This window comes from Dermochelys coriacea, chromosome 17 (genome assembly GCF_009764565.3).
Source record: "Dermochelys coriacea isolate rDerCor1 chromosome 17, rDerCor1.pri.v4, whole genome shotgun sequence".
Classification (NCBI taxonomy): Eukaryota; Metazoa; Chordata; order Testudines; family Dermochelyidae; genus Dermochelys; species Dermochelys coriacea.
This window is the reverse complement of record NC_050084.1, coordinates 4,988,845-5,013,519: the sequence shown is the minus strand read 5'-3', so window position 1 is coordinate 5,013,519 and position 24,675 is coordinate 4,988,845. Positions and strand designations below refer to the sequence as shown.

Here is a 24,675-nt window from a genome sequence, read left to right as displayed (position 1 = left end):
AATGGATGCAAGAATTAAAGTACGTTTCCTACCAATAGCTCTGGAGACGGACAAACTCCCATTCACTCTCCAGGCCCCAAACCAGACCACGCAGCCGCCGAGGGCCTCAATGCGCTTCTTCTCATCCTAAACCGCAAGGCAATATAAGAGTTGATCAGGTCTCTGTTGCCATCATCAGACTCTGGGTGCCTTCAGCAATGTATTGGTGTTTTCACTTGCACAGCAGTCCTGAGCCCATACTGCAAAGATTAATGCTTCAATTTCTGCAGGGGTTTTATCCTGCCCCGCTACCAGATCAGAACAAAAGGTTTTGACAAGTCAGTAATCTTATCCAAAGCAATAGGAGTAACTGGACAGGTGCTTGCTCAGCTGTTCCAAAGGAGATAGACAAAGCGATCAATAGTACAAAAGCTCTTTTTATATGCAGATAGAAATCATAAATCTTTGTTTGACATCAGAAAATAAATATGAAAAGTGAGAAACTATCCATCTTCAGTTAAAACAGGCCATTCTTACCTCTCTATCCGGTTTATGAGGCTTCATTAGTTCCACAGCTTGGCCCTGTCTCACAAGCATCACCTGGGAGTCACCAAGCCAAGCTACATGCAGCATATTTCCTCGGATGAATGTTACCACACCAGTGGTGCCACACCGCAGGCTCTGGAAAAAATACCATCTACTAGTTTTAAATGGGCAAATGAAGGTGAACTGGAATTGAAATGCCTTGGAACAGCTTTCACTGCTTCCCTCAAAGCAGAACGTGCTGACATTCAAATAAGCAGGCTGTTCTAATGGCAGAGAAATGGGGTTGCATTTGTCCTACATTTGCAACCATTCCATTCTCTCCCCCAAAGCCAGTGTGGCTGAATGCGAGTAATTGAAAGCACAATTTTGTCCTGTATGTCTGGTGAAAGTCTAATGTTCAAATCCTGCGCTTTGCCACTGATTCACTGTGTAACCCTCTCGGGCACCCAGTTTCCCATCTGTGAAATGAATTGGTTTAACTTTACCTCAGAGAGTGAATCACTTTTCACGTAAGGTGGATCTCGAGATACTTTAAAGTGCTAAGGAATGTGATGTCTTTGTGACGCTATGAAAGAATTTTAAAAAAAGTAATCAAAGAGCAAACAGTAAGTATAAGAAGAAAAGAATAGAATTACTCCCCCTTCATAAATATATTTTAGTGGTTGTGAAAGGTGCTGAATTGGCAGTCCTGGAGAATGAAGAGCTCTGCTTATTCAGTGGACAACTATGCTGTGAACAGCAGCTGACTCGACTTGGAGTGGTAGTTAAACCTCTCTGACCCATTCACTCATTGGCCTCTGTAGTGAGATTGCCAACAAGGGGGCAATTAGTGCCAACTGTAACGGTGGTTTCTGTGATGTAGACAAACCCACTAGGCAATAGACTCTCACCTTTCCCCAACTTAACACAGTCATTGAGTATCTGGCCAGTGCCAGCCTGAGCTGGATTTGAACCAGTGCCCCATAAGTGGAAAAATCTGTTGTCCTATTTAAAAATCTGTGTATACTCAAGGCTTTGTGTGAGCTGAGCTAGTGCTATTTCAACAACAGCCTTCCCCCTGGAGCCGGAACTGAAATACTGGGGACAGGTAGTAAGGGAGAGTATTTTCAAGAGAAGAAGGGTGTCTTTGACAGCATAGATTCAACCCAGTACCTACTGGCCATGTTTGTAAAGATTTCAGGTTCACTAGTAATCAGTTGTCAAGTACAATGTACCATGGACTCTAAGAGGCCTTGTGAAATTTAACATGGAATTGAGGATTTTGACCTTACTTATCTCAAGCTTAAAAATTCCAAAGGGACCTGGGCCTGCCCCTGCAGTCTGTACATGCACATGACTCCCAAAGTCAGTGCGTATTGTTTGTGTGCATCAGGACTGCAGCATCAGGCCCTACGTACATACCTAAGGGCTAAAAGAACAAATGCATTGCTGCTGCTTGTCCCTGGTTAAAACTTGTGTGTATAATGCTACAACTACTTATGCTTAATTTCTCACAATGACTCATTCTACTAAAACTTCTGTTGGATATTAAACTCTAATGCTTCCAATTTGTTCAGAATCAGCTGGCTTTAGTCAGTGACTCTGAATTTACACAGTGCCATTGGTGCGCTGGCTGCAGTTCTAGATGCAAGAAAACCATAAGGAGACTAAAATAAGTAAGGTTCAATCCAATGTCCCTTTTTATAAGCCTTAGTTGTTTCCTTTCACATGATGCGAAGTCAGTAATATCCATGAATAAAGCAACATGAAGAAAAAGATTCATGGAAGACGGCGCTGGGTAAAGGATAATGTGTATTTCTTGCACAGCCCCAGGCCCTTTGCTCCCTACTTTAACTCCAACTCAGAGAGGCTGGACAACTGCCCATTCCAAATCCATCAATGTCATTTCCTAATCCTCGAGTGAGGGCTCACTGAAATGATTCATGGCAATCCCTGGCCATCTGGTGATTTATCACCCTAAAGACTTGGATTCAAGGATAGTGGTGGGTTTCCTGCTTTCCAGGTTCATTACAGAGGTGTAATGCATGAGCTCTAGTGAACAAGAGCCAATGAGGCTATCTGTCAAACATTGGCTGCAAAAAAAAAAAAAAAAAAAAGCTGCCTACCAGATCGGAGGAAGCAAGGGATGTGGTTGTACAGCAATGAAAGGGAAAAGTCATTGTCAAGTCCCATCCGGAACAGGCGTGCAGTGGTTGTTGAGAGAGAAGCTGAACTCAGATGTGTAGGATGTTTGCTCTTCATCTCTCCCCAGCTTGAAATTCACTTAATTTTCTTTCATTTTTAAATAGAAGTTATTAAAAAAAAAAACTTCAGAGTCAAAAAAATTTCCCTCCGCTCCCCCAAAAAATGATACTAACTCACCTCTCTGGCAGCCTTCTGAACAAAGCGTTCATCTGTCACCCGGAATGCTCTACACAGTGCCTCCGCTGGGTCATGTTGAAACATCTCCTGGTGTACCAAATTCACATGGAGATGGATGGAGGCATAGATGGCAGCATCCACCCCTCCATGACCATCAAACACTGCAAAATACGCTTGCTCCTCTTGGTCCTGCTAAGAGATAACCTTGAATCAAAAACTGAAGATAAGCAGTGCAGTTGGTTAACTGGTCTATCATTAAAACCATTTAACTTGAGATTATTGGTGTCCCCACTGTGCTTTCACATTAGTGGTATAATGCAGTTAGGGGGCAGAATCTCCACTTGAGAACTCAGCTAAACTCTTTGTTTATCATAATGTGGGAATATGCATACACAGTCAGATTATACAGTTGATCAATTGCACTTGCTTAGCATGGGCAGGCATTATGCATGCATCAGCTGCATAGTTCTGCTAATGCACTTCACATCTGTTGTGTTATACCTTCAGTTATTCATGCCTAAACTTTTCTTGAATAAAAATGGTCATTCACACCAAAGTGTGAGCTGAACAGCCAGCCAGCTGGATGAGACCACCATGTGCTGAAAGCAAAATGCATAAATCCAGATTTGACCTCAGTTTCTTAGAGGTGAAATGCTAGGGCATTAAACTATGAAGCCACATAGCCCTAAGGTTTTTATTCAATCCACATCAGTTCAGGTGTCTGTAATTAATACATTAATATGTACTGTCTCATCAGGTAGTTAAGTGTGATCACATTCTCAGCTCAAGAGAGGCAGAATCCTTCATCTTCAACTCGGGCTTCTTGTCTTGCCCAAACTGCTCACAGAAGAAACAATGCTCCAGTAGCAAGAAACATCAGCATCTGCATCCAATTTATACAAACAACTCCCGAACCCACTGTCAGTGCCCACTCAAACTTGACAGCCATCTAAAGGACTAAAATATTTATACATTGTAATTTTTAAGTGATGGGCTCCAACACAAATTTAAGTGAAGGTGATAATTGACAGGCAAAGGAAACAAACCTACCTCAGTTTGCATTAACATAATACATCTTAAAGGCAAGAACTACGGGTGCAAGAAAATGCTTATTAAACTGACAAAGCATAATACAAATCAATTTTTCCATCATACTGATCCAGGTTATGTAATTCTTGCTACTTCAAACTTGCCATTTCACAATGTCTGAGATTTTATATCTGAAGAAAAGCTTGCATTAGGATTTTGCTGATAAGTGATATGAAGAGACAGATGAAAGTAACCCTGGGCCAGGATCTACCAAAAAGTTGGTCCTGGTCGCTTTTTTTGTGAACCTGTTCTCTCAGGAGGACTGGTTTTTTACCTCCTCTCCTTCTCCTGCTTTTGACTTCTTGATGTTTCTACCAAGGAACATGGTAGTTCAGCAGCACAGGCCAGGCTCAGCAGGCAACTAAATAGCTCTGAGATGCACCATTACTACTTTCTCGGTTTGTGATTCACTGCTATCTGGGCAATCCTCAGTCAAATAGAGGATCCTGCCTTAGCTTACTCCTTAGTAACCCAACGCACTGGCTGCCACGAGGGGAACTCTGTTACTGTTGAGTCTCAGGCCACTAAATCCTAGGAGCATTGCAGAACCCATACTGCTCTCAATCTCCATGAAGGTGAATGCATCCTATATTGTTCTCTCTGCTCTTCTGTTGCCAGCAGAATGCAAGTTTCTAGATTATAAGAAGGCTACCAGCCTTGTAAATGACAACATCTAAAAGCAGGACAAAACTAGTCCAAATGAAGGGTGAAAATCTTACAATAAAATGCAGATTCCACTTGGACTGGGGTGAAGCCAGTAACTGGACAAGTGGCTACAGTAGGATGGGAGAGGCACTAGGTATCTATGAAAGCTTCTGCTTCATCCTATATAGGCCATGGGCGTTCTGTGAAACCCATAAAATATTTGCACTACACTCACCAAATTAACTTAGACGAGGTGTCTCTCTCTTGGATCCCAACTATCTAAGGCCTGTCATATATACGTCTTTCGTTTTCACAGTAAAATGCTTACTAATTTTCCAAAACCCATATTTAGTAGGTTAACTGACCCACACCAGCCCCCTTTACCTCAAGGTTGAAGAGCATGTTGAAGTCAGGAATGCAGACATGCTTGTCTTCCATCTTCCTGCGCATGTTTTTGATGGCATGGATGGATGTCTCATAATAGCGGTAGGGCCTCCTTTGAAGTGGAAAGTCTTTCACCCAGCTGCTGCAGATCTCATGGAGTTTGCTGAAAACTGAACGGGCTAGCTTCACTGTCTCAATCTCTGAGGAGGCAAAAAGAAATAAAAGGTTTTCTAAAAATGCTATTAAATGAGAATTTGTCACTCAAGTGCATTATAAAGATGAAATAAAATCATGCTGGCCAGGCAACTGAGATACACCTCCAATTCGGAACCCCTGGATTCCGGTTCTAAAGGGAAAAGAGGAAGCCACCTACAGTATACGTGGCGAATGCTAATTAACAGCTGATTGATTGTATCCTACCTATTCCTGTGCCTTTACTGGACTCAGCAGCAAGAAGCAATGAATGAGATTATATGCTTCCCCTGATAAGACCCCTTTGCAGTTCCAGACAAGAAGATGCAATCATGGCTCCTACAATGTCTGGGGTTAAACACTTCATGTTGCAAATGAGCTACAACATTAAAAAGCAACAACTCAAGGTGCACGAGTCTCCACATTTTTGCTCCAGTTTTGGTCAGTGAGTTATACCCCTAAAGAACTGGAGCAATGCAGCGATTAATAAGGTGTAGTAGGGTTTATAACATTTCTTTTAAGCACATGTTCATGGGTTTTCATTCAAATGGTATATTAACTGAGACATGTTCACAATTTAATGTTGTTTGTTTTCAGGTCCCAAAGTAGGTTGAGCCCAAAAGAAATCTGTGTGAGCAGGTGAAAAGTCCAGAGCAGCCTTCAGTTAAGGGGTGGGTGAGCTGTCACTTTGTAAAATCATTTTTAATATATGCAGAGTCAGGCACTCGCTAACCATTCTGCAGTTATGAAAGTCTAGTTACTGCTTTTTGTTCCAGTAAAAGAAGCTAAGTAAACATGGGAGAACTGAACACATCTAAGGCTCTTTTCATATTACAATTTCACCAGTCTGAGTCTCCAGGGTCCAATTTCAGCAGAAGTCTGTGTCTAGCTCCAGTCACCCTGCAGAAGTACCATATCCAAAGGGGGAAAAGGAAGGATGGAAACCATTCCACATCTGATTTCACAGAAACAGTGTCAGTATCAATAAGCAGCACCTTCTAATGATGGCCTAATTAACAGTCAGCCACTGGTAGAGTTAGGAAAAATGTAGCAAGCAAGACTCTTGGGATCTATTTCTAGCTCTGCTTATTTTTCACTGTGCCACCATGGGTAAGTAATTTAGCCTCAGTTTTCCCAAGTTTAATTACTTAGAGATCTTTCAGATTTGTGTTATTCTGTGTAAGTATTTTTATATGTTCAAGCAGAAACAGAAGACAGAGAATCAGGGAAGACCCTGGATGCCTCCCAGTCTCCAGCCACTAGACCATGAGAGCTGATTCTACCACATTCAGCTAAATAATCCATAGCAAGGCTGAGGAAGGAATAGCCTCCTCATTACTAGCGGAAGGAGACTGAACTTCTTAGTTCATCAATTCTTGGAAGCAGGTAGGCAAGTACTGATACCATTAGGTCATCAGAGTAATAGCACAGTAAGATACCCAGCTGGTCTTCTGCAACAGATACCTGGAATATGCAGGTCTCATCAGTGCTGTCAGCAATGTCACTGCTGGGCAACATGTGAAATAAGAACACAAATACTGCCTGAACCATCCAAATCATATCTTCAGTCAGGGAACTTCATCCACAGCTTTCATCATCCACTCTTTCCCATGGGCATGATTAAGAGAGAAAACTTGTTGATTTTAATGTCACCTGTTCATTACGATTCAGAAATGCTTCTGAAGGATGAATGGAGAGAAACCATTCGCTGTGCTGAGATATTAAATACTCTCCCCCTGTGAGGTGTGTGCACAGTGGCAGCAGCATCAATAATTGCTGCTTGAGATTAAAAAAAAAGGAGAGAGGCCCACAGTGGCTGATCCACCCCCTCACAGCTGTAAATTACTCAATTGTTAATGTTGTGGTGCTGAGCTGGAGCTGAATCAGCTGTCATCGTGGCTGAATCGTGTGGAATTTCATCTCCCTCCTGCTGCTGCCTCAATGCTGCTCCAAGAATCTTCAGTGTTGGAAGTACAGTTTAATTGCGCCACTGCTCGGAGGAAACCCAGGTCAGACATTTTTGTCCCTAATCTTGGTTGATTGGTTATCTTTGCAAAGGAGACTGGAGGGTTGGAAAGGCAAGTTTGTGTCAATTTCTAAACTCTCCAGTCTCTCACTCACTGTCGATATCAGGCCTGACTCACTGCAGCAGATGGAGGAGAGATTCCCATTTATTTCATACATATCATTTCTAGTGACAGCCAAATAATCAATGGTAGTGCTTCATCAATATGTATGGAAAGAAAAGTACAATTTCTGAAGTGATATTTACATTTCCACAGCACTTTTCATCCACAAGTTTCAAAGGTCCGTCTATTAATAAATGCTTTAAGCTAGGTCTCTATCTTTGTTCAGCAGTTTTAGTAATATCCATCATTTATATTAGACAGATAAGTTAATATCTTTTATTGCACCTACATCTGTTGGTGAGAGAGATTAACTTTACACAGAGCTTTTCTGAACTGAAGGAGAGCTCTGTGTAAAATCAAAAGCTTGTCTCTTTCACCAACAGAAGTTGGTCCAATAAAAGATATCACCTGCCTCACACACCTAGTCTCTCTAATACCCTGTGACCAACATGGCTATAACACTGCAAACTGTACTTATATAATATTGAACATTTTCAAAGTGCTGAACCACCATTACCTAATCCTCAAAACACTGATGTGATCTGAAGTGAGGTTTTTATCCATGAAAGCTTATGCTCAAATATATTCGTTAGTCTTTAAGGTGCCACCGGACTCGTTGTTTTTGTGGATACAGACTAACACGGCTACTCCCTGATACTTGACTTTGAATATGCTAATTCCACACTCTTACTTTCATACATCAGTGGGTTCAATTATACCTTTTTTTCTTTTAAGGTAAGGATCCTCCCTGCATCAAACCTCTGATCAAAAGGTTGCCTTCCACATGCACCCCTTGACTCCTTTTACCAAACCTGAATAGTAAAGGACTCCACGGATTCCATCATCCACCTTCACCCAGCAAAACCAAATGTGCCTCTTGAGGAGAAACTGAGATTAGGAGACAAATTCGGGCAAATATCAAGTCCTTCTACTTTTTTCATTATATAGAGCAGCAAGCTTGGTAGACCTCTAAAACAAAAGCCTTTCCAGTATAGACTGATGCAGAGGTAGACATCAGAATCACAAGGTTACAATCCATCTTGTTCTTTAGTCCTGAACTAATCTGAGCAGTATTATTTAAAGTCAACAGTATGATATAAACTCAGGTCAAAGCTTTAGGTTACCACAAGAATCCATTCTCAAACAATTGTGTCATAGATCTTTCAGGGCTTCCTCTGTTTCTCCCAAAGTGTAATGGCCTCCCCTTATGAACACTAGTTAGGACCAGCCACAGGAAAGCAGTCAGTCACTAAATTCTTCTAAGTAACTATCCCAGGTTTCCTAAGTATAAGAATATTAGTCACAAAATAATATCTGATCCTTTGCAATGAAAGCTCTTTAAGTTCTATGAATTGCTCCAACTAATATTTTTATTCAACACACCAACCCCTCATTCCTTGACTTAGTCATGTGTTTGCAAAACCATGATTTTTAGTGTATTATGTGAGATGGAATTGCTTCATCTTACAATACCCATAAATCAACTCATCACTTCGCTGTGGTCCAGGACACCAGCTTATATTTCTCTTTCTTCACATTTCTTATTCTTTAAATTTGCATTATTTAAACCTCACTTATCTACATACGACCACATCGTTCCGATATGGTCCTACGTGGAGTCTCTGGTTTCATTTGGCTAACTGCGACACCAAGGTACATATCACAATGTATGATTGCTTTTTTGCAATAAAGGTTTAAATACATTTTAACACACACCTACAGATGTTTTCATTTAAAACATCAGCTTCCTTAGATATTGTGTGGAGGCTTAGTTTGAAAAATGTCAAAATTTCCTTGGAGATTGTCAAATATTTATGAGAGTCTAAGAGATTTCAATTTGGAAATAATGAGGGCTGCTCAGCCAGAACAATGACAAATCTATGCCAGTCGCTTGCTCAGGGTGAGACGCAGCAACACCTACAAACGGCAAAGCCCAGAGCCCATTGCCCAGCTTCCTCAGGTTTGTGAAGGCCTCTAAGAATCAGACCAGAAACTTCTCCTTTAGAGGCCGGAATGCTAAAGCTTTTATTTTCCCACAGTGCTAGTTATAGCTTTTTATCAAAAGTAGGAGGGAGAGAGGAATAATAAGGGTTGCTGAATATATGGTTTCCACAGCGAACGAAGGACTCTTGTCAACTCATTCTGTGGAATGTTATCCATCTTAATTAGCATCCCAGAGAGCTCTCCAAGGAAATGTAGTCAGCACAATCCTGAGTGAGTTAGAACTCGTGGCCTTGACCAGACTGATGGGAAAGTCTTGCTATACAATAAGTACAAACAGAGAAAAGGAAAATTTCCTTTTGTTTTTAATATCAAGCATTTTTTATATGACAGTCACTGAAACCCAAGACATTGCAAAGCTTTTGTAAAAATAATTACCAGCTGAGATCATTCAGAGTGAAATTCATTCCTTCCCACATGAAGCTGGCTTAAGGCAGATGCATTTCACCCTGCTAATATGTGCTCAGACAAGAAATTCAGGGACACTGAATCCAACCCTAGGCTACTTGAGGCTGGAATGAAGACCCTTTCTGAAGCACACAGGAGGGTATAGACACCCCTCACTTGCATGGCCACTCAGTCTAATTCCTTCTTCTGACAAAAGCCTCTCACTGCAGGACTTAAGTAGTGACACACATGCTGTGTGAGAGATCTGCATCCAAACTAATTTCACCTCAAGCAAATACAGTGGTAGCCACTCCAATGTCTGAGCAGCCTGTGAAATTTTCTGGGGTAACAATATAGATAAGACAGTGTCTATTATGTGTCTAAGTATGTGTAGGGTCTGTTTGCATATGTGAAGACTTAACAGTTCATATTATAAAACAACATATTTGAAAAGCAGCCAAACACCCAAGTTCAGCTTTTCCCCCCATCTCGAAGCATACAGAGAGGAGCTGTTTCTGATGACAGTAGATTTTTCAGATAGGTTGTTTAAATATGTATTTGTAATTGTAAAGTCTGTAATTAGATCCTGATACTCATTTGCAATCTTAGTGTTTAATTTAAAGCTTTGCAATTCACTTTTTCATACCCTTTGCTCACATTTTGCTTTTAGAATTGTGATTGTGGTAACATGAAAACAGAAAAAGGAACATTCTGATGCTAAATATGTACCTCTTCCCCTCTACTGCCCTCCATATGTCTGTTTGTATAGAATTGGTCTCCTTTGTCCCTTCCCATCATCTCACCTCTGGTGGTGCGAGAGCCTTCTCTTCTACAGCTCCTTGTGTCAGGGACAACTTTCCTCTGTCTCAGGAACTCCATCTCTTAAAATCTCATGTAAAAACATATCTTTTCTCCTTTTATGTCCCTAAATGTTTTCTCCCTCTGCTATGGGAATATTGAATAGGAGTAGAGAGGTTATATTACCTCTGCGTTCGGCACTAGTGTGACTGCTCCTGGAATATTGTATCTACTTGTGATAGCCACACTTAAAGAAGGATGTTGAAAAATCAAAGAGGATTCGGAGAAGAGACACAAGACTCATTAAAGGACAGGAAACCGTGCCTTATAGCAAGGGACTCAAGGAGCTCAATTTATTTCCTTATCAAAGAGAAGATTAAGGAGTAGCTTGATCAAAGTCTATATATACTGTACCTACTTGGGGAACAGACATTTTATAACAGAGTTCCTCAATCTAGCAGACGAAGGTCTAAGATGATCTAGTGGCTGGAAGCAAGACAAATTCAGACTGGAAATAAGGCTCATTTTTAACAGTGAGGGTAATTAACCATTGGAACAACTTAGAAAGGGACTGTGGTGGAGTCTCCATTACTGGAAATTTTTACATCAAGACTGGTTGTTTCTCTAGTGAGATGAGATATGCTTTAGTGAACACAGCTATTGGACTTGAAGTAGGAATTAATTCAGAAAAGTGTGGCCTATGGCCTATATTATGCAGGGGATCACAATGGTCCCTTCTGACTGAGGACATATGCCCATTCCCCCAGAATTGCTGCTTGGCTTGCATTGAGCATGCTCAGTAACATCTGCTGAAGCCACTGCCCTCACTCTGCCCCGCAACTAGTGGCAGGTATGGGTAGTCTCTGCCTTCTGGCCTTAAAAATCTACAAATTCTCTCTGAAATTGTACTGTTTTGCTCTGCAAAGTTTGCTGGGACACAGTTTGCATAAGATTGTATCAAAATAAAGTATGCTATAACGCATATATGCACTTACGTATGATGCCTTCTGTACCATCCACATGCTTTGGTAAGTAGTGCACTGAAAGATCACTCTGAAGGACTTCATCTGATGTTGCTCTGGCTAAAGCAGCAGCCAAAAATGAAGGGCAATTACTGAAAAAAAAAACAAAAAACACGAGAGAGATATTTTCAAACTGATTTCACAAGGTAACTGACAACAGCATAATGCAGAACAACACTTACATTTGTAAAGTTACACCTACATTTGAAGGTTGTCCAAGATTTGTGAGCGTACAGCAGATTCTTTTTTGATGGGTAGCATTGCACTTCTGCAGCCTGAGGACCCTTCTGTGGATTTTAGTAGGCTTAAATTTCACTTCCAAGGGCCCTTCTTAAAAGCCTTTGTGCCTCATTTTGCACCTTTAATTTACTCTTCAAAACTGGGGCTTTGTGCACACATGCAGAGCTTATAAATCACACACTAAATTTACTCTGTTTGCATTTACAAACCTGAGCTGAAACCCATGCTGTCCAGTTTCTCAGTCTCTGCTCTTGATTCAAATTCTCAAAGGGCAGGGCTTTTGGAAACTGCAAACAGAGACCTCCAGTTGCTTCTGTTAAACAGTAGGCGCAACATTTGCACTGCTAGCTAAATCAGTTTTTAAAACACATCTTTAATAGCCAGCAGGGACCAAGCCTCACTTGTTTAAAAATGAGTTGTAGTCTAGATTCCTCACTACATAGGCTAGGTTAAAATATAGCTATTGAATCTGATTCTACCACAGTTTGTCTCATCCAAAATGACTGGCTGAACTGTGTTAGAAGCAGTTTTAGCTGGCATCATATGTTTAAATACAATTCCTTCATCCTTGTCCTATGTGGACAGACCCTTAACCTCCGTCTATGGAGATTTTTCTCTTTTCATCATAAAACATTTTCTGTATGTTCAGTCAAAGGGTTGAGGGAATTATCTGACTAGTAATCAGACAGATGGGCAATGTCAATCCAGAAATGTCACTCACCCAGACCTGAGGAAATCCAAGCATGAGGCGTTCCTTATGGTTCTAATTTGAGCATAATCTCCTAGTTTCAACTAAAATAAAATTCAGATTTGCAAATATATTTTCAAAATCATAATTGCCCATTGCCTGAAACTACCTAAATAGAACCACAGAGAATTAGAAAACTAACCTCTTAACTGAGAAGGGATAGAGAGAAACGTCTCCTATGGGCAAACTATCCCATCATTATCTACTACAGAGTTTCTTACACCTTTCTCTGAAGCATCTGATACTGACCACTGTCGGAGACACGATATTGGATGAGATGGACTCAGGGATGAGCTGGCCATACCTCATTTCTATCCTATGCACCAAATATGGATTTTGATGGAGGTGTCTCTTGAGATCTGAGTCACAAAGCAGTACTCCAATGTACTCACATCTGGACTGCTGCCAACCGAAGAAAACCAATGCTGTTCTAAATTGACCCAATGGTAGCTTAATTAATGTGGACTGAATTCCACAAAAGACTTCAGTGAAACCCATTTTACTCAGTCTCTTTGAAAATCCACTTTAGCACAGTGCTTTCCAATACCATATTTGACAATGAACACCATTACAAAACGGTAGATTTAGAATCAGGTATGAGATTTGCACAAAGGTAAATCTTCCATCTATTTTAATAAATAGTATTTAATGTTTACATAAAAAGTTAAACATAGGATTAGAAATAAATACCAGTTTTTCCCAAAGATACTTTGTCATGAGGCACGTTCTGTCTCCCAAGTTACTCAAAGCCACAGCTTTTCTGATGTTACAAGTTCAATAAGAGTCATTCCTTGAATTAGCAGTTGAGCATTCTACCATACATTCTACTCCAAACCTCAGCAATATGTACGCTAAAGAAGCATGACTACATGAGAACATTAACTATCTTAGGGCTGGATCTTCCCAGCACCAGACAACAACTCCGATCCCATTTATATACAGCAATACCTTTTGGAAATGTATAGTAAAACAGCAAGAAGGAAAAGCTCTGTAACTTCCTTTATTTCCAGTGCATGTAGAAGTTGATTCTCCAATAGCCTTGTTTGTCTTTAGATCATGAGGGATGGTTTTTGTCATTTCTATTATTAAATAGAATCTGAAAAGCATTGTAGGTGTACCAGTCATATTTTATGCAGTTTTCATGTTACAAGAGAAACAAGAATATGACTACTCCTGAGCTAAAAGAATTACAAATAATTATGTAATCAGAGGCAGCAACAATGTTAGAATCTCTATCTGAAGATAGTATGCAGCAGAAATGTTCAAACATAATTTTGCCTAGGCAGAGCCTACACAAACCTTAGCAAAAGCAGGAAAGCTTATGTTGTACATGTGTTTCTAAACACAACAAATCTCTCAGACAGAGCTCACTTTACAGAGGAACATAATCATCTATGGTACTATGCATGAAATATGAGTTGGTTTCCCAACTTCCTCCCTGCAGTACCAATTTGGGAGAGCTATGGAGAAAGCATACTTCTTGAAAAAGGAGCATGCTTCCCATCACTCACAAACAATTCCTCTGGACAGTTAAGGAGCAGCACTGATGGACATCAAATGGAGAGTCCTGCTAAGAAGATACAGGTACAATTAAGATCCTCAAGGACATAAAAAGCTAGGGCAAAAATACAATAGGAATCTTGTTCCAATGGGGACCCCATGTAAGGGGAAAATAAACACCATGTCATTAGCATTCACACATAAATAATTGGTTTTATTATTTTACCCTGCAATGGCATGTTATAAGAAGTGAGGTGTATTAGAATGCATAGAGGTAAGTGGCTGGTCAGAGCCTTTCCCAGCCGGCTTGCCAGTAGCTAGCTACATTTCCCCGCACAATACAAATGTGATACCTGCAGTCTCGAACTGGAGCTCTTTATTTAAACAAGGCATACAATTCTATTACAATGCCAAACCCACACAAAAGCCACTAAATGTGTTATTAGACAAATTAAAGGTTTTTTAAGTACATCCTTCCTGAGTCTTTGGCAGCGTGGGTGTCTGTACAACACCCAGAGTTGCATTTCAACAATCCTGGGATAACTCTGCTAAGGTAATAAGGCAAGCTTGAATATGGGCAGCCTCCATCAATTAAGTTTGAGAGAAACAGTCTGAAGTAGGCTTAACTCAGCCCACATACTATAATGATACTTGCTTACCACACACCTCTGCTCCTTGCCGATAGCACTGGAGTGATAAATTTCCAAACATTTCCCCTCATTTATCTGTGTTCTAAATCTAATATAAAATTCTCAACTAAAAATGGGTAAGGCAGACTTAACACTGTACTGTATAAAAGGCATCACAGAGCTTAGACTAAAAGAAAAGGAGTACTTGTGGCACCTTAGAGACTAACAAATCTATTTGAGCATAAGCTTTCATGAGCTACAGCTCACTTCATCGGATGCATTTCACTTGTTTATTAATTCTGATGCACAAGATGGAGAAAACCAATCTGAGAACAGCTTTCCTTTGTACGGCTGGTTATTCTCTGTTCTAAAAGTAACAGCAGACTGCCACAGAATTAATTGACTGACATTTGTACATCACAAAGCTTCTTATGGAGCCTTTCTAGGCCCTGGTCTACACTAGGAGTTGAGGTCGAATTTAGCAGCGTTAAATCGATTTAATGCTGCACCCGTCCACACGACGAAGCCCTTTTTTTTCGACTTAAAGGGCTCTTAAAATCGATTTCCTTACTCCACCCCCGACAAAGGGATTAGCGCTGAAATCGGTCTTGCTGGGTCGAATTTGGGTTACTGTGGACACAATTAGACAGTATTGGCCTCCAGGAGCTATCCCAGAGTGCTCCTTTGTGACCTCTCTGGACAGCATTCTCAACTCAGATGCACTGGCCAGGTAGACAGGAAAAGGCCCGCGAACTTTTGAATTTCAATTTCCTGTTTGGCCAGCGTGGCAAGCTGCAGGTGACCATGCAGAGCTCATCAGCAGAGGTGACCATGATGGAGTCCCAGAATCGCAAAAGAGCTCCAGCATGGACCAAACGGGAGGTACGGGATCTGATCTCTGTATGGGGAGAGGAATCCGTGCTATCAGAACTATGTTCCAATTTTTGAAATGCCAAAACATTTGTGAAAATCTCCCAGGGCATGAAGGACAGAGGCCATAACAGGGACCCGAAGCAGTGCCGTGTGAAACTTAAGGAGCTGAGGCAAGCCTACCAGAAAACCAGAGAGGCAAACGGCCGCTCCGGGTCAGTGCCCAAAACATGCCGCTTCTATGATGAGCTGCATGCCATTTTAGGGGGTTCAGCCACCACTACCCCAGCCATGTTGTTTGACTCCTTCAATGGAGATGGAGGCAACACGGAAGCAGGTTTTGGGGACAAGGAAGATGATGATGATGAGGAGGTTGTAGATAGCTCACAGCAAGCAAACAGAGAAACCGGTTTTCCCGACAGCCAGGAACTGTTTCCCACCCTGGACCTGGAGCCAGTACCCCCTGAACCCACCCAAGGCTGCCTCCTGGACCCACCAGGCGGAGAAGGGATCTCTGGTGAGTGTACCTTTTAAAATACTATACATGGTTTAAAAGCGAGCATGTTTAATTATTAATTTGTCCTGGCATTCGTGGCTCTCCTGGATATACTCCCAAAGCCTTTGCAAAAGGTTTCTGGGGAGAGCAGCCTTTTCCATCCACTGTGGTAGGACACTTTACCACTCCAGGCCAATAGCACATTCTTGGGAATCATTGTAGAACAAAGCATTGAAGTGTATGTTTGCTGACATTCAAACAACATCCGTTCTTTATCTCTCTGTGTTATCCTCAGGAGAGTGATATCATTCATGGTCACCTGCTTGAAATAGGGTGCTTTTCTTAAGGCGACATTCAGAGGTGCCCGTTCCTGCTGGGCTGTTTGCCTATGTCTGAACAGAAATGTTCCCCGCTGTTAGCCAAGGGGAGAGGGGAGGGGCTGGCCACGCACTGTGGGGAGGCAAAATGCGACCTTGGAACGAAAGCACATGTGCTGTATATGTAATGTTAACAGCAAGGTTTACTGTGAAAGAGTGTACCCATTGTTCTATAAAATGCGTCTTTTTAAATACCAATGTCCTTTTTTTTTCCCTCCACCAGCTGCATGTGTTAAGGATCACAGGATCTTCTCCTTCCCAGAGGCTAGCGAAGATTAGAAGGCAAAAAAAACCACACTTGTGATGAAATGTTCTCTGAGTTCACGCTGTCCTCCCACACTGACAGAGCACAGACGAATGCATGGAGGCAGACAACGTCAGAGTGCAGGAAAGCACAAAATGACCAGGAGGAGAGGTGGCGGGCTGAAGAGAGTAAGTGGCGGACTGAAGCTGAAAGGTGGCGACAGCGTGATGAGAGGAGGTAGGATTCAATGCTGAGGCTGCTGGAGGATCAAACTAATATGCTCCAGCATATGGCTGAGCTGCAGGAAAGGCAGCAGGAGCACAGACCACCACTACACCCCTGTGTAACCAACCACCCTCCTCCCCAAGTTCCATAGCCTCCTCACCCAGACACCCAAGAACGTGGTGGGGGGTCTCTGGCCACCCAGTCACTCTACCCCAGAGGATTGCCCAAGCAACAGAAGGCTGGCATTCAAGAAGTTTTAAAGTTTTAAACTTTTTAAGTGCTGTGTGGCCTTGTCCTTCTCTCCTCCACCACCCCTCCTAGGCTACCTTGGTAGTTATACCCCTATTTGTGCGATGAATTAATAAAGAATGCATGAATGTGAAGCAACAATGATTTTATTGCCTCTGCAAGCGGTGATCGAAGGGAGGAGGGGAGGGTGGTTAGCTTACAGGGAAGCAGCATGAACCAAGGGGCGGGAGGTTTCATCAAGGAGAAACAAACAGAACTTTCACACCATAGCCTGGCCAGTCGTGAAACTGGTTTTCAAAGCTTCTCTGATGCGCACTGCACCCTCCTGTGCTCTTCTACCCGCCCTGATGTCTGGCTGTGCGTAACCAGCAGCGAAGTGATTTGCCTCAACCTCCCACCCCAACATAAACTTACTTTCGCCCCCTTACTCTCACAGATATTGTGGAGCGCACAGCAAGCAGTAATAACAGTGAGAATATTGGTTTCGCTGAGGTCTAACCAAGTCAATGAACTGCACCAGCGCGCTTTCAAATGTCCAAATGCACATTCTACCACCATTCTGCACTTGCTCAGCCTGTAGTTGAACAGCTTCTGACTACTGTCCAGGCTGCCTGTGTATGGCTTCATGAGGCTGGGTCCCCAAGAATAACTATAGACATTTCAACATCCCCAACGGTTATTTTCTGGTCTGGGAACAAAGTCCCTTCCTGCAGCTTTTGACACAGACCAGAGTTCCTGAAGATGCGAGAGTCATGTACCTTTCTCGGCCATCCCACGTTGATGTTGGTGAAACGTCCCTTGTGATCCATCAGTCCTTGCAGCACTATTGAAAAGTACCCCTTGCGGTTTATGTACTCGCCGGCTTGGTGCTCCGGTGCCAAGATAGGGATATGGGTTCCATTTATGGCCCCACCACAGTTAGGGAATCCCATTGCAGCAAAACCATCCACTATGACCTGCACATTTCCCAGGGTCACTACCCTTGATATCAGCAGATCTTTGATTGCGTTGGCTACTTGCATCACAGCAGCCCCCACAGTAGATTTGCCCACTCCAAATTGATTCCCGACTGACCAGTAGCTGTCTGGCTTTGCAAGCTTCCACAGGGCTATTGCCACTCGCTTCTCAACTGTGAGGGCCGCTCTCATCTTGGTATTCTTGCGCTTCAGGGCAGGGGAAAGCAAGTCACAAAGTTCCATGAAAGTGCCCTTACGCATGCGAAAGTTTTGCAGCCACTGGGAATCGTCCAAGACCTGCAACACTATGCAATTCCACCTGTCTGTGCTTGTTTCCCAGGCCCAGAATCGGCATTCCACCGCATGAGCCTGCCCCATTAGCACCATGATGCCCACATTGGCAGGGCCCGTGCTTTGAGAGAAGTCTGTGTCCATGTCCTCATCACTCGTCACCGCGCTGACATCGCCTACTCGCCCGGTTTCGCTTTGCCAGGTTCTGGTGCTGCATATACTGCTGGATAATGCGTGTGGTGTTTAATGTGCTCCTAAATTCCAAAGTGATCTGAGCGGGCTCCATGCTTGCCGTGGTATGGTGTCTGCACAGAAAAAAGGCATGGAACGATTGTCTGCCATTGCCCTGATGGAGGGAAGGGCGACTGACAACATGGCTTACAGGGAATTAAAATCAACAAAGGGGGTGGCTTTGAGAGAAACTGAATAGCCCCCTCAAGGATAGAAAAAGCTAGGTTTAGCAGGCCGTTGATTTCCCGGAGGGAGGGAGGAGAAAATGAATACAAAATAGATCTAGTCTATTTCTTGTTTTGAGCCACTTCATCTATCTTTATACATCTTGCTGGCAGCAGACTGTGCAGTACAACCGCTAGCCATCGTCATCTCCTGGGTGCTCAGCAGAAGACAGTGCAGTATGACTACTGGCCATCGTCTTCTGCTAGCTGCAGATTAAAAGACAGTGCACTGCCAGTAGGACTCAATCGCCATGAGACGAAACAAAGGAAATGACCTGGCTGAGTCACTCCCATGTTTGCCCAGGTGCCCGGTTAAAAGAGCACCCAGGACTATGTCGATGACTACGTCGACCAGTCATACTGCACTGTCTGCTGTCAAAAGGCAATAAACTGCTGCTGTGTAGCAATGCAGTACCACATCTGCCAGCACGCAGGAGACATACGGTGACGGTTAGCTGAGCAGGCTCCATGCTTGCTGTGGTATGGCATCTGCACAGGTAACTCAAGAAAAAAAGGTGCAAAATGATTGTCTGCCCTTGCTTTCTTGGAGGGAGGGAACAGGGGCCTGACGATATGTACCCAGAACCACCGTGACAATGTTTTAGCCCCATCAGGCACTGGGATTTCTACCCAGAATTCAAATGGGCGGCAGAGACTGTGGGAACTGTGGAATAGCTACCCACAGTGCAACGCTCCGGAAGTCGACAGTTGCCTCAATACTGTGGACACACTCCGCCGATTACATGCACTTAGAGCATTTGTGTGGGGACACACACAATCGACTGTATAAAAACGCTTTCTACAAAACAGACTTCTATAAATTCGACCTAATTTCGTAGTGTGGACATACCCTAGGACTATGCCCTGCAAGCAGGGAAGTGACCAGTTGGAGGTGTATGTGTTCTTGATTAGTACAACAGAAATTTCATTTCTGCTGCTTCTGGCAATGGACCTTAGTTGGATTGCTTCTCCCCTACAATGTCGAGAACAACAGACTAAACCAGAGGTGGGGATACCTGTTTGGAATAGGTTTTGAACTCAGTTATACTGCAGATTACTGCAATACACCATTTACTTCAGTGGTGTTACTCTGGATTTATCCCAGTGTAACTGAGATCAGAATCAAGTTCAGTATCTTTGCTTTTATCACAAACAATGAACATTCAATAGAGAGCTTGCAGAACCACTTAACTCAGGAAGATCATCCACAAAGACTAGTAGTTGAATTATAACATTCCGTCACACTAGATACTCCTAGTCTATCCTGACCTCTCCCTGTACATAGAACAGGAATAGAAATTATGCATTAGATTCTTGGTTGCACTGCAGCTGCTTTGCACTGCACATCTGTGCCAAAGGATTCCCTCCATCTCAGGGGATTATCCACTGGCTGTTTGGAAAAAAAAAAAACAGCAACAACAACAGAAAACACATTTTGCCAAATTTTATCGATCACCAAATTATGGCAAATAAATTAAAACGGGGAGAATATGATCCAGCAGTGTAGCAAAGGCTGGAGTTAGGATTCCTGTGTTTATTCATCCTAGCCATAACAATAACTCAGCATGTGACCTTGGACAAGTCACGTCAACTCTCACTCCTTCAATTTCCTGATCCATAAACGAGGATGATAATATATCTCTTTGGCGTTGTGGAGGATTAATTAAATGTTTGTAAAGCAATTTGAGATTTCTAGATAAAGACACTATTGAAGGGCAAAGTATTGTTATTCTAATGGAAGATATTTTCGATCTAGCCAAGATTTATGGACCTTTCATATTTTTTTTGTTCTATCTTCCCTGCTCTTGAACATCACGCCAGAAACACGTACGTGGCAAGCCACACAAGGCACATTGTCTTTTTGATGTGCACAGCCAACATATTGGCATAACCAATTGCATCCTTCCATCACATTTGAAATAAATAGGTTTCTGAAAGCTTAAGCTTCTCAAAGAAAATAATTTGAGAGTAAGAAAAGATCAAGTTCTTACTTTAAGCTCTTACTTTGAGTCCAGCTGGAAGCGGCTTCTACAGCATCAGATATGGCATTGCTGATTAAAAGACTAGGCAAGAACAACAACATTACAAGCAAAGGGGGTCCTCTCCTCCTCCTTCCTCACCATCAGTCAAAAATGTAGATTAAGTGACACCAGTCTCAGGAGGCTCCTTGTACTATCATCATCCAGTGTAACTGACTTAGGCATTATTGATGCAAATAAGGCAGAAAATGGGCTAAGATACTCTTGTGGCCTTCAGAGATCACAATGTTCAGTGAGTCACCCCACACACTGTAGAGCTAATAGAAATATTAGAAAATATCATCTGTGCTTTAGTTCTCCCATAAGTTATCTGAAAATGTCTCTGTCTGCTACAGTACAGAATGAACCCATAAAACCACAGGCCAAGCAATATAAAGTATTGTATGTAATTAAGTACAGGAATCTAAGACTAAGGACAGGAGCTGAAATGGACTAAATACAGAGCACTCCTGTGAGGACTATGATGATTTATTGTATCTGTGAAAAGTTTTATAGAAATGATATTTGTGAAAAGTTTTATCAGAATGACAAGCTAACTGCGCCCTTACCTACAGATAATGCAACACCATGGATGCAATTTGGTGAAGATTCTAGCATTAGTGTAGCCTGTTGCAAGATATTTGCAGGAACTGTATTTTTGCATGACAGGTACAAAATTCATACAGTCCTCAAAGCATATTTGCGAAACATTCCAATGTCCAGTCAGTAACTCCCAGACAGAGCCTCTTGCAGAGTCTGTGAGCTTTTTGGAAAAGTATGTAAACCAGTATCATTGTAGGCTCCTCTGTTACAAATGGAAGTAATGACAGAGCAGAGGGAATTATTTTGGGTGGGAACAGCCCCTGCTATTTACACATCCCTCTGCTGCAGAAGTCAGCCTTTCAATATATGTTTTAAAGGCCATCTATAGGCACACTGCACCAGCCAAGGATTTTCTGTTTCTCTCCAAGGTTCAGTGGTTCAGACAGCATTCAGAGAAGGGAAGAGGAAGGAGCATCCTGATAAGCAGCCTGTAGAACCTGAAAGGATTACTGGTGTACCGCAAGCACGGTAATTCCCAGCCTCCGTGTCACTGTAGCTTCTCCTCTCTCTACTCACAAAGCAGTAGCTTCCTCTTGTTAGCATACTGATCTGATCTGACTGTGCCAGCTTGTGGCTTTTCACAGCAGATGAAAGCTCTGATGCTTAGTTTAAGCTGAGGGATCCTGAAGAAATGGAGTATATTTTTCTGATGCAGGGAAATGCTGAGCTAGATTTGAGCTACTGCAGTGAGGCAGAAGCAAAACAAATGCATCTTTTAAAAGACTGCATAACCAAAACTCCATGCAAAATCATTTGAACTGACAGTGTTAAGATAGCAAAGATGTTTGATAAATCTGTTTGGGAGAGCTGAAAATGTGCTAGATGAGGAAACTGCTATCTGTGGGCTTCAGAGACAGTTGTCTACTCAAAATTTAAGATGAATCTGTCCTTGCAGTGGCAGTTGTAGGAAACAGTGATAAAATATACAACCATCACAAAACACTGCACCACTTCTGATTAGTTTATAATATCCATAACGTATGTGCAGACATGTCATAATAGTATCTGTTAACAGTATTTCCTAACCTTTCAGATCACACCATCACATTCTAGCAATATTAAGGGAAACCGATTATAGTTTTTGAAGAGTTCTTTCAGGTCTGAAAATGCATGAAATCCTGTTATAACTTGCTTTCCCCTTCTGTATGGTCTGGTCTCATTCCTTAAACTCTAGTTAGAACATTTAAGATGCTGAGTTGTCAAATGTAAATGCAGTAGAAAAAATGCTATCTGTACATTGGGAGGATTTTAATGCTGTAAGAAGCAATGGGAACCTCAAGAAGTGAAGAGGTGCACCACCAAATGTCTCAGATAATAATGTATTAAGTAACTGCAGTAAGATGCCCCAGTGTGTGTATCAGGCTCACCGTAGGAAACCTGTTTGTTTTGTAACACTGATACCTTTTGCATCCCTTATTTCACAAAGCATCCACAAAGGCTGTGATCTAGGAAAACAGTCTAATGAGTCAGTTCAATGTAGCAAATCAGAATAGAATTGCTTTCACAGGAATCAAGCTTTGCAAGCTGCTTTTGGATTCGAGGAATTTTGGAGATGGGTGGTGGGAAATAATACAAGGCTTCAACATCGCCGGCAAAAACAACGAGGATTCTGGTGGCACCTTAAAGACTAAGATTTATTTGGGCAAAAGCTTTCATGGGTAAAAAACCCACTTCTTCAGATGCATGGAGTGAAAATTACAGATGCAGGCATAATATATATTGACACAAAGAGAAGGGAGTTACCTTACAAGTGGAGAACCAGTGTTAAAGGCCAGTTCAGTCAGGGTGGATGTGGTCCACTCCCAATAATTGATGAGGAGATGTCAATACCAAGAGAGGGAAAATTGCTTTGTAGTGAGCCAGCCATTCCCAGGCCCTGTTCAAGCCCAAATTGATGGTGTTAAGTTTGCAAACGAATTGTAGCTCTGCAGTTTCTCTTTGAAGTCTGTTTTTGAAGTTTTTTTTGTTGAAGAATAGCTACTTTTAAATCTGTTATAGAATGTCCAGGGAGATTGAAGTGTTCTCCTATTGGCTTTTGTATATTACCATTCCTGATGTCCGATTTGTGTCCATTTATCCTTTTACATATAGACTGTCCGGCTTGGCCAATGTACATGACAGAGGGGCATTGCTGGCACGTGATGGCATATATCACATTAGTAGATGTGCAAGTGAATGAGCCCCTAATGGTGTGGCTGGTCCTATGATGGTGTCACTAGAATAGATATGGGAACAGAGAAAGCAAAGGGGTTTGTTACAGGCATTGGTTCCTGGGTTAGTGTTTCTGTTGCATGGTTTGTAGTTGCTGGTGAGTATTTGCTTCAAGTTAGGGGGCTGTCTGTAAGTGAGGATTGGCCTACCTCCCAAGGCCTGTGAGAGCAGGGGATCGTTTTCCAGGCTAGGTTGTAGATCATTGATGATACACTGGAGTGGTTTTAGTTGGGGGCTGTACGTGATGGCCAGTGGTGTTCTGTTATTTTCCTTGTTGGGCCTGCCTGTAGCAGGTGACTTCTGGGTACCCATCTCGCTCTGTCAATCTGTTTCCTCACTTCCCGAGGTGGGTATTGAAGTTTTAAGAATGCTTGACAGAGATCTTGTAGGTGTTTGTCTCTGTCTGAGGGATTAGAGCAAATGTGGTTGTATCATAGGGCTTGGCTATAGACAATAGATCGTGTGATGTGTCCTGAATGGAAGCTAGAGGCATGTAGGTAAGTTAGCAGTCAGTAGGTTTCCGGTATAGGGTGTGACCATCACTTTTTTGCACTGTAACATCCAGGAAGTGGATCTCATGTGGACTGGTCCAGGTTGAGGTTGATAGTGGGGTTGAAATCTAGGAGGAATTCTTCAAGGGCCTCCTTCCTGTGGGTCATGTTGATGATGATGTCATCAAATGTAGCATAAGTAGAGGAGGGGTGCTAGGAGATGAGAGCTGAGGAAGCGTTGCTCTAAGTCAGCCATAAAAATGTTGGCATACTGAGGGGCCATTCGGGTACCCAAAGCAGTGCTGCTGACTTGGAGGTATAAGTTGTCCCAAAATCTGAAATGGTTGTGGGTGAGGACAAAGCTCAATCAACAGGTGTACCGTGGTCCCATCAGGGATACTGTTCTTGATAGCTTGTAGTCCATCCTCGTGTGGAATATTGGTGTAAAGAGCTTCTACATCCATGGTGGCCAGGATAGTGTTTTCAGGAAGATCATCAATGCATTGTAGGTTCTTAGGAAATAGGTGGTGTCTCAAAGA

The 24,675-nt window shown here is 42.4% G+C and overlaps 1 protein-coding gene across 3 annotated transcripts in view; it reads right to left on the bottom strand.

The window, feature by feature from the left end:
• Positions 1 to 24,675, bottom strand: part of PPM1E (protein phosphatase, Mg2+/Mn2+ dependent 1E) — a 76,153-nt gene that overhangs the window by 3,826 nt on the left and 47,652 nt on the right. The window contains exons 3-8 of one of the 3 annotated variants that reach the window (XM_043499638.1): positions 12,826 to 12,923; positions 11,507 to 11,625; positions 5,005 to 5,204; positions 2,887 to 3,075; positions 517 to 660; positions 33 to 126 (exon numbers count right to left, since the gene is read on the bottom strand). In XM_043499638.1, coding sequence (XP_043355573.1) covers positions 33 to 126; positions 517 to 660; positions 2,887 to 3,075; positions 5,005 to 5,204; positions 11,507 to 11,625; positions 12,826 to 12,830 — 751 coding nt within the window. In that variant the 5' untranslated portion in view covers positions 12,831 to 12,923. Of the gene's footprint in view, positions 1 to 32; positions 127 to 516; positions 661 to 2,886; positions 3,076 to 5,004; positions 5,205 to 11,506; positions 11,626 to 11,735; positions 11,923 to 12,825; positions 12,924 to 24,675 lie in introns of those variants that run through there. The other 2 variants (XM_043499637.1, XM_043499639.1) reach the window with 2 other exon arrangements.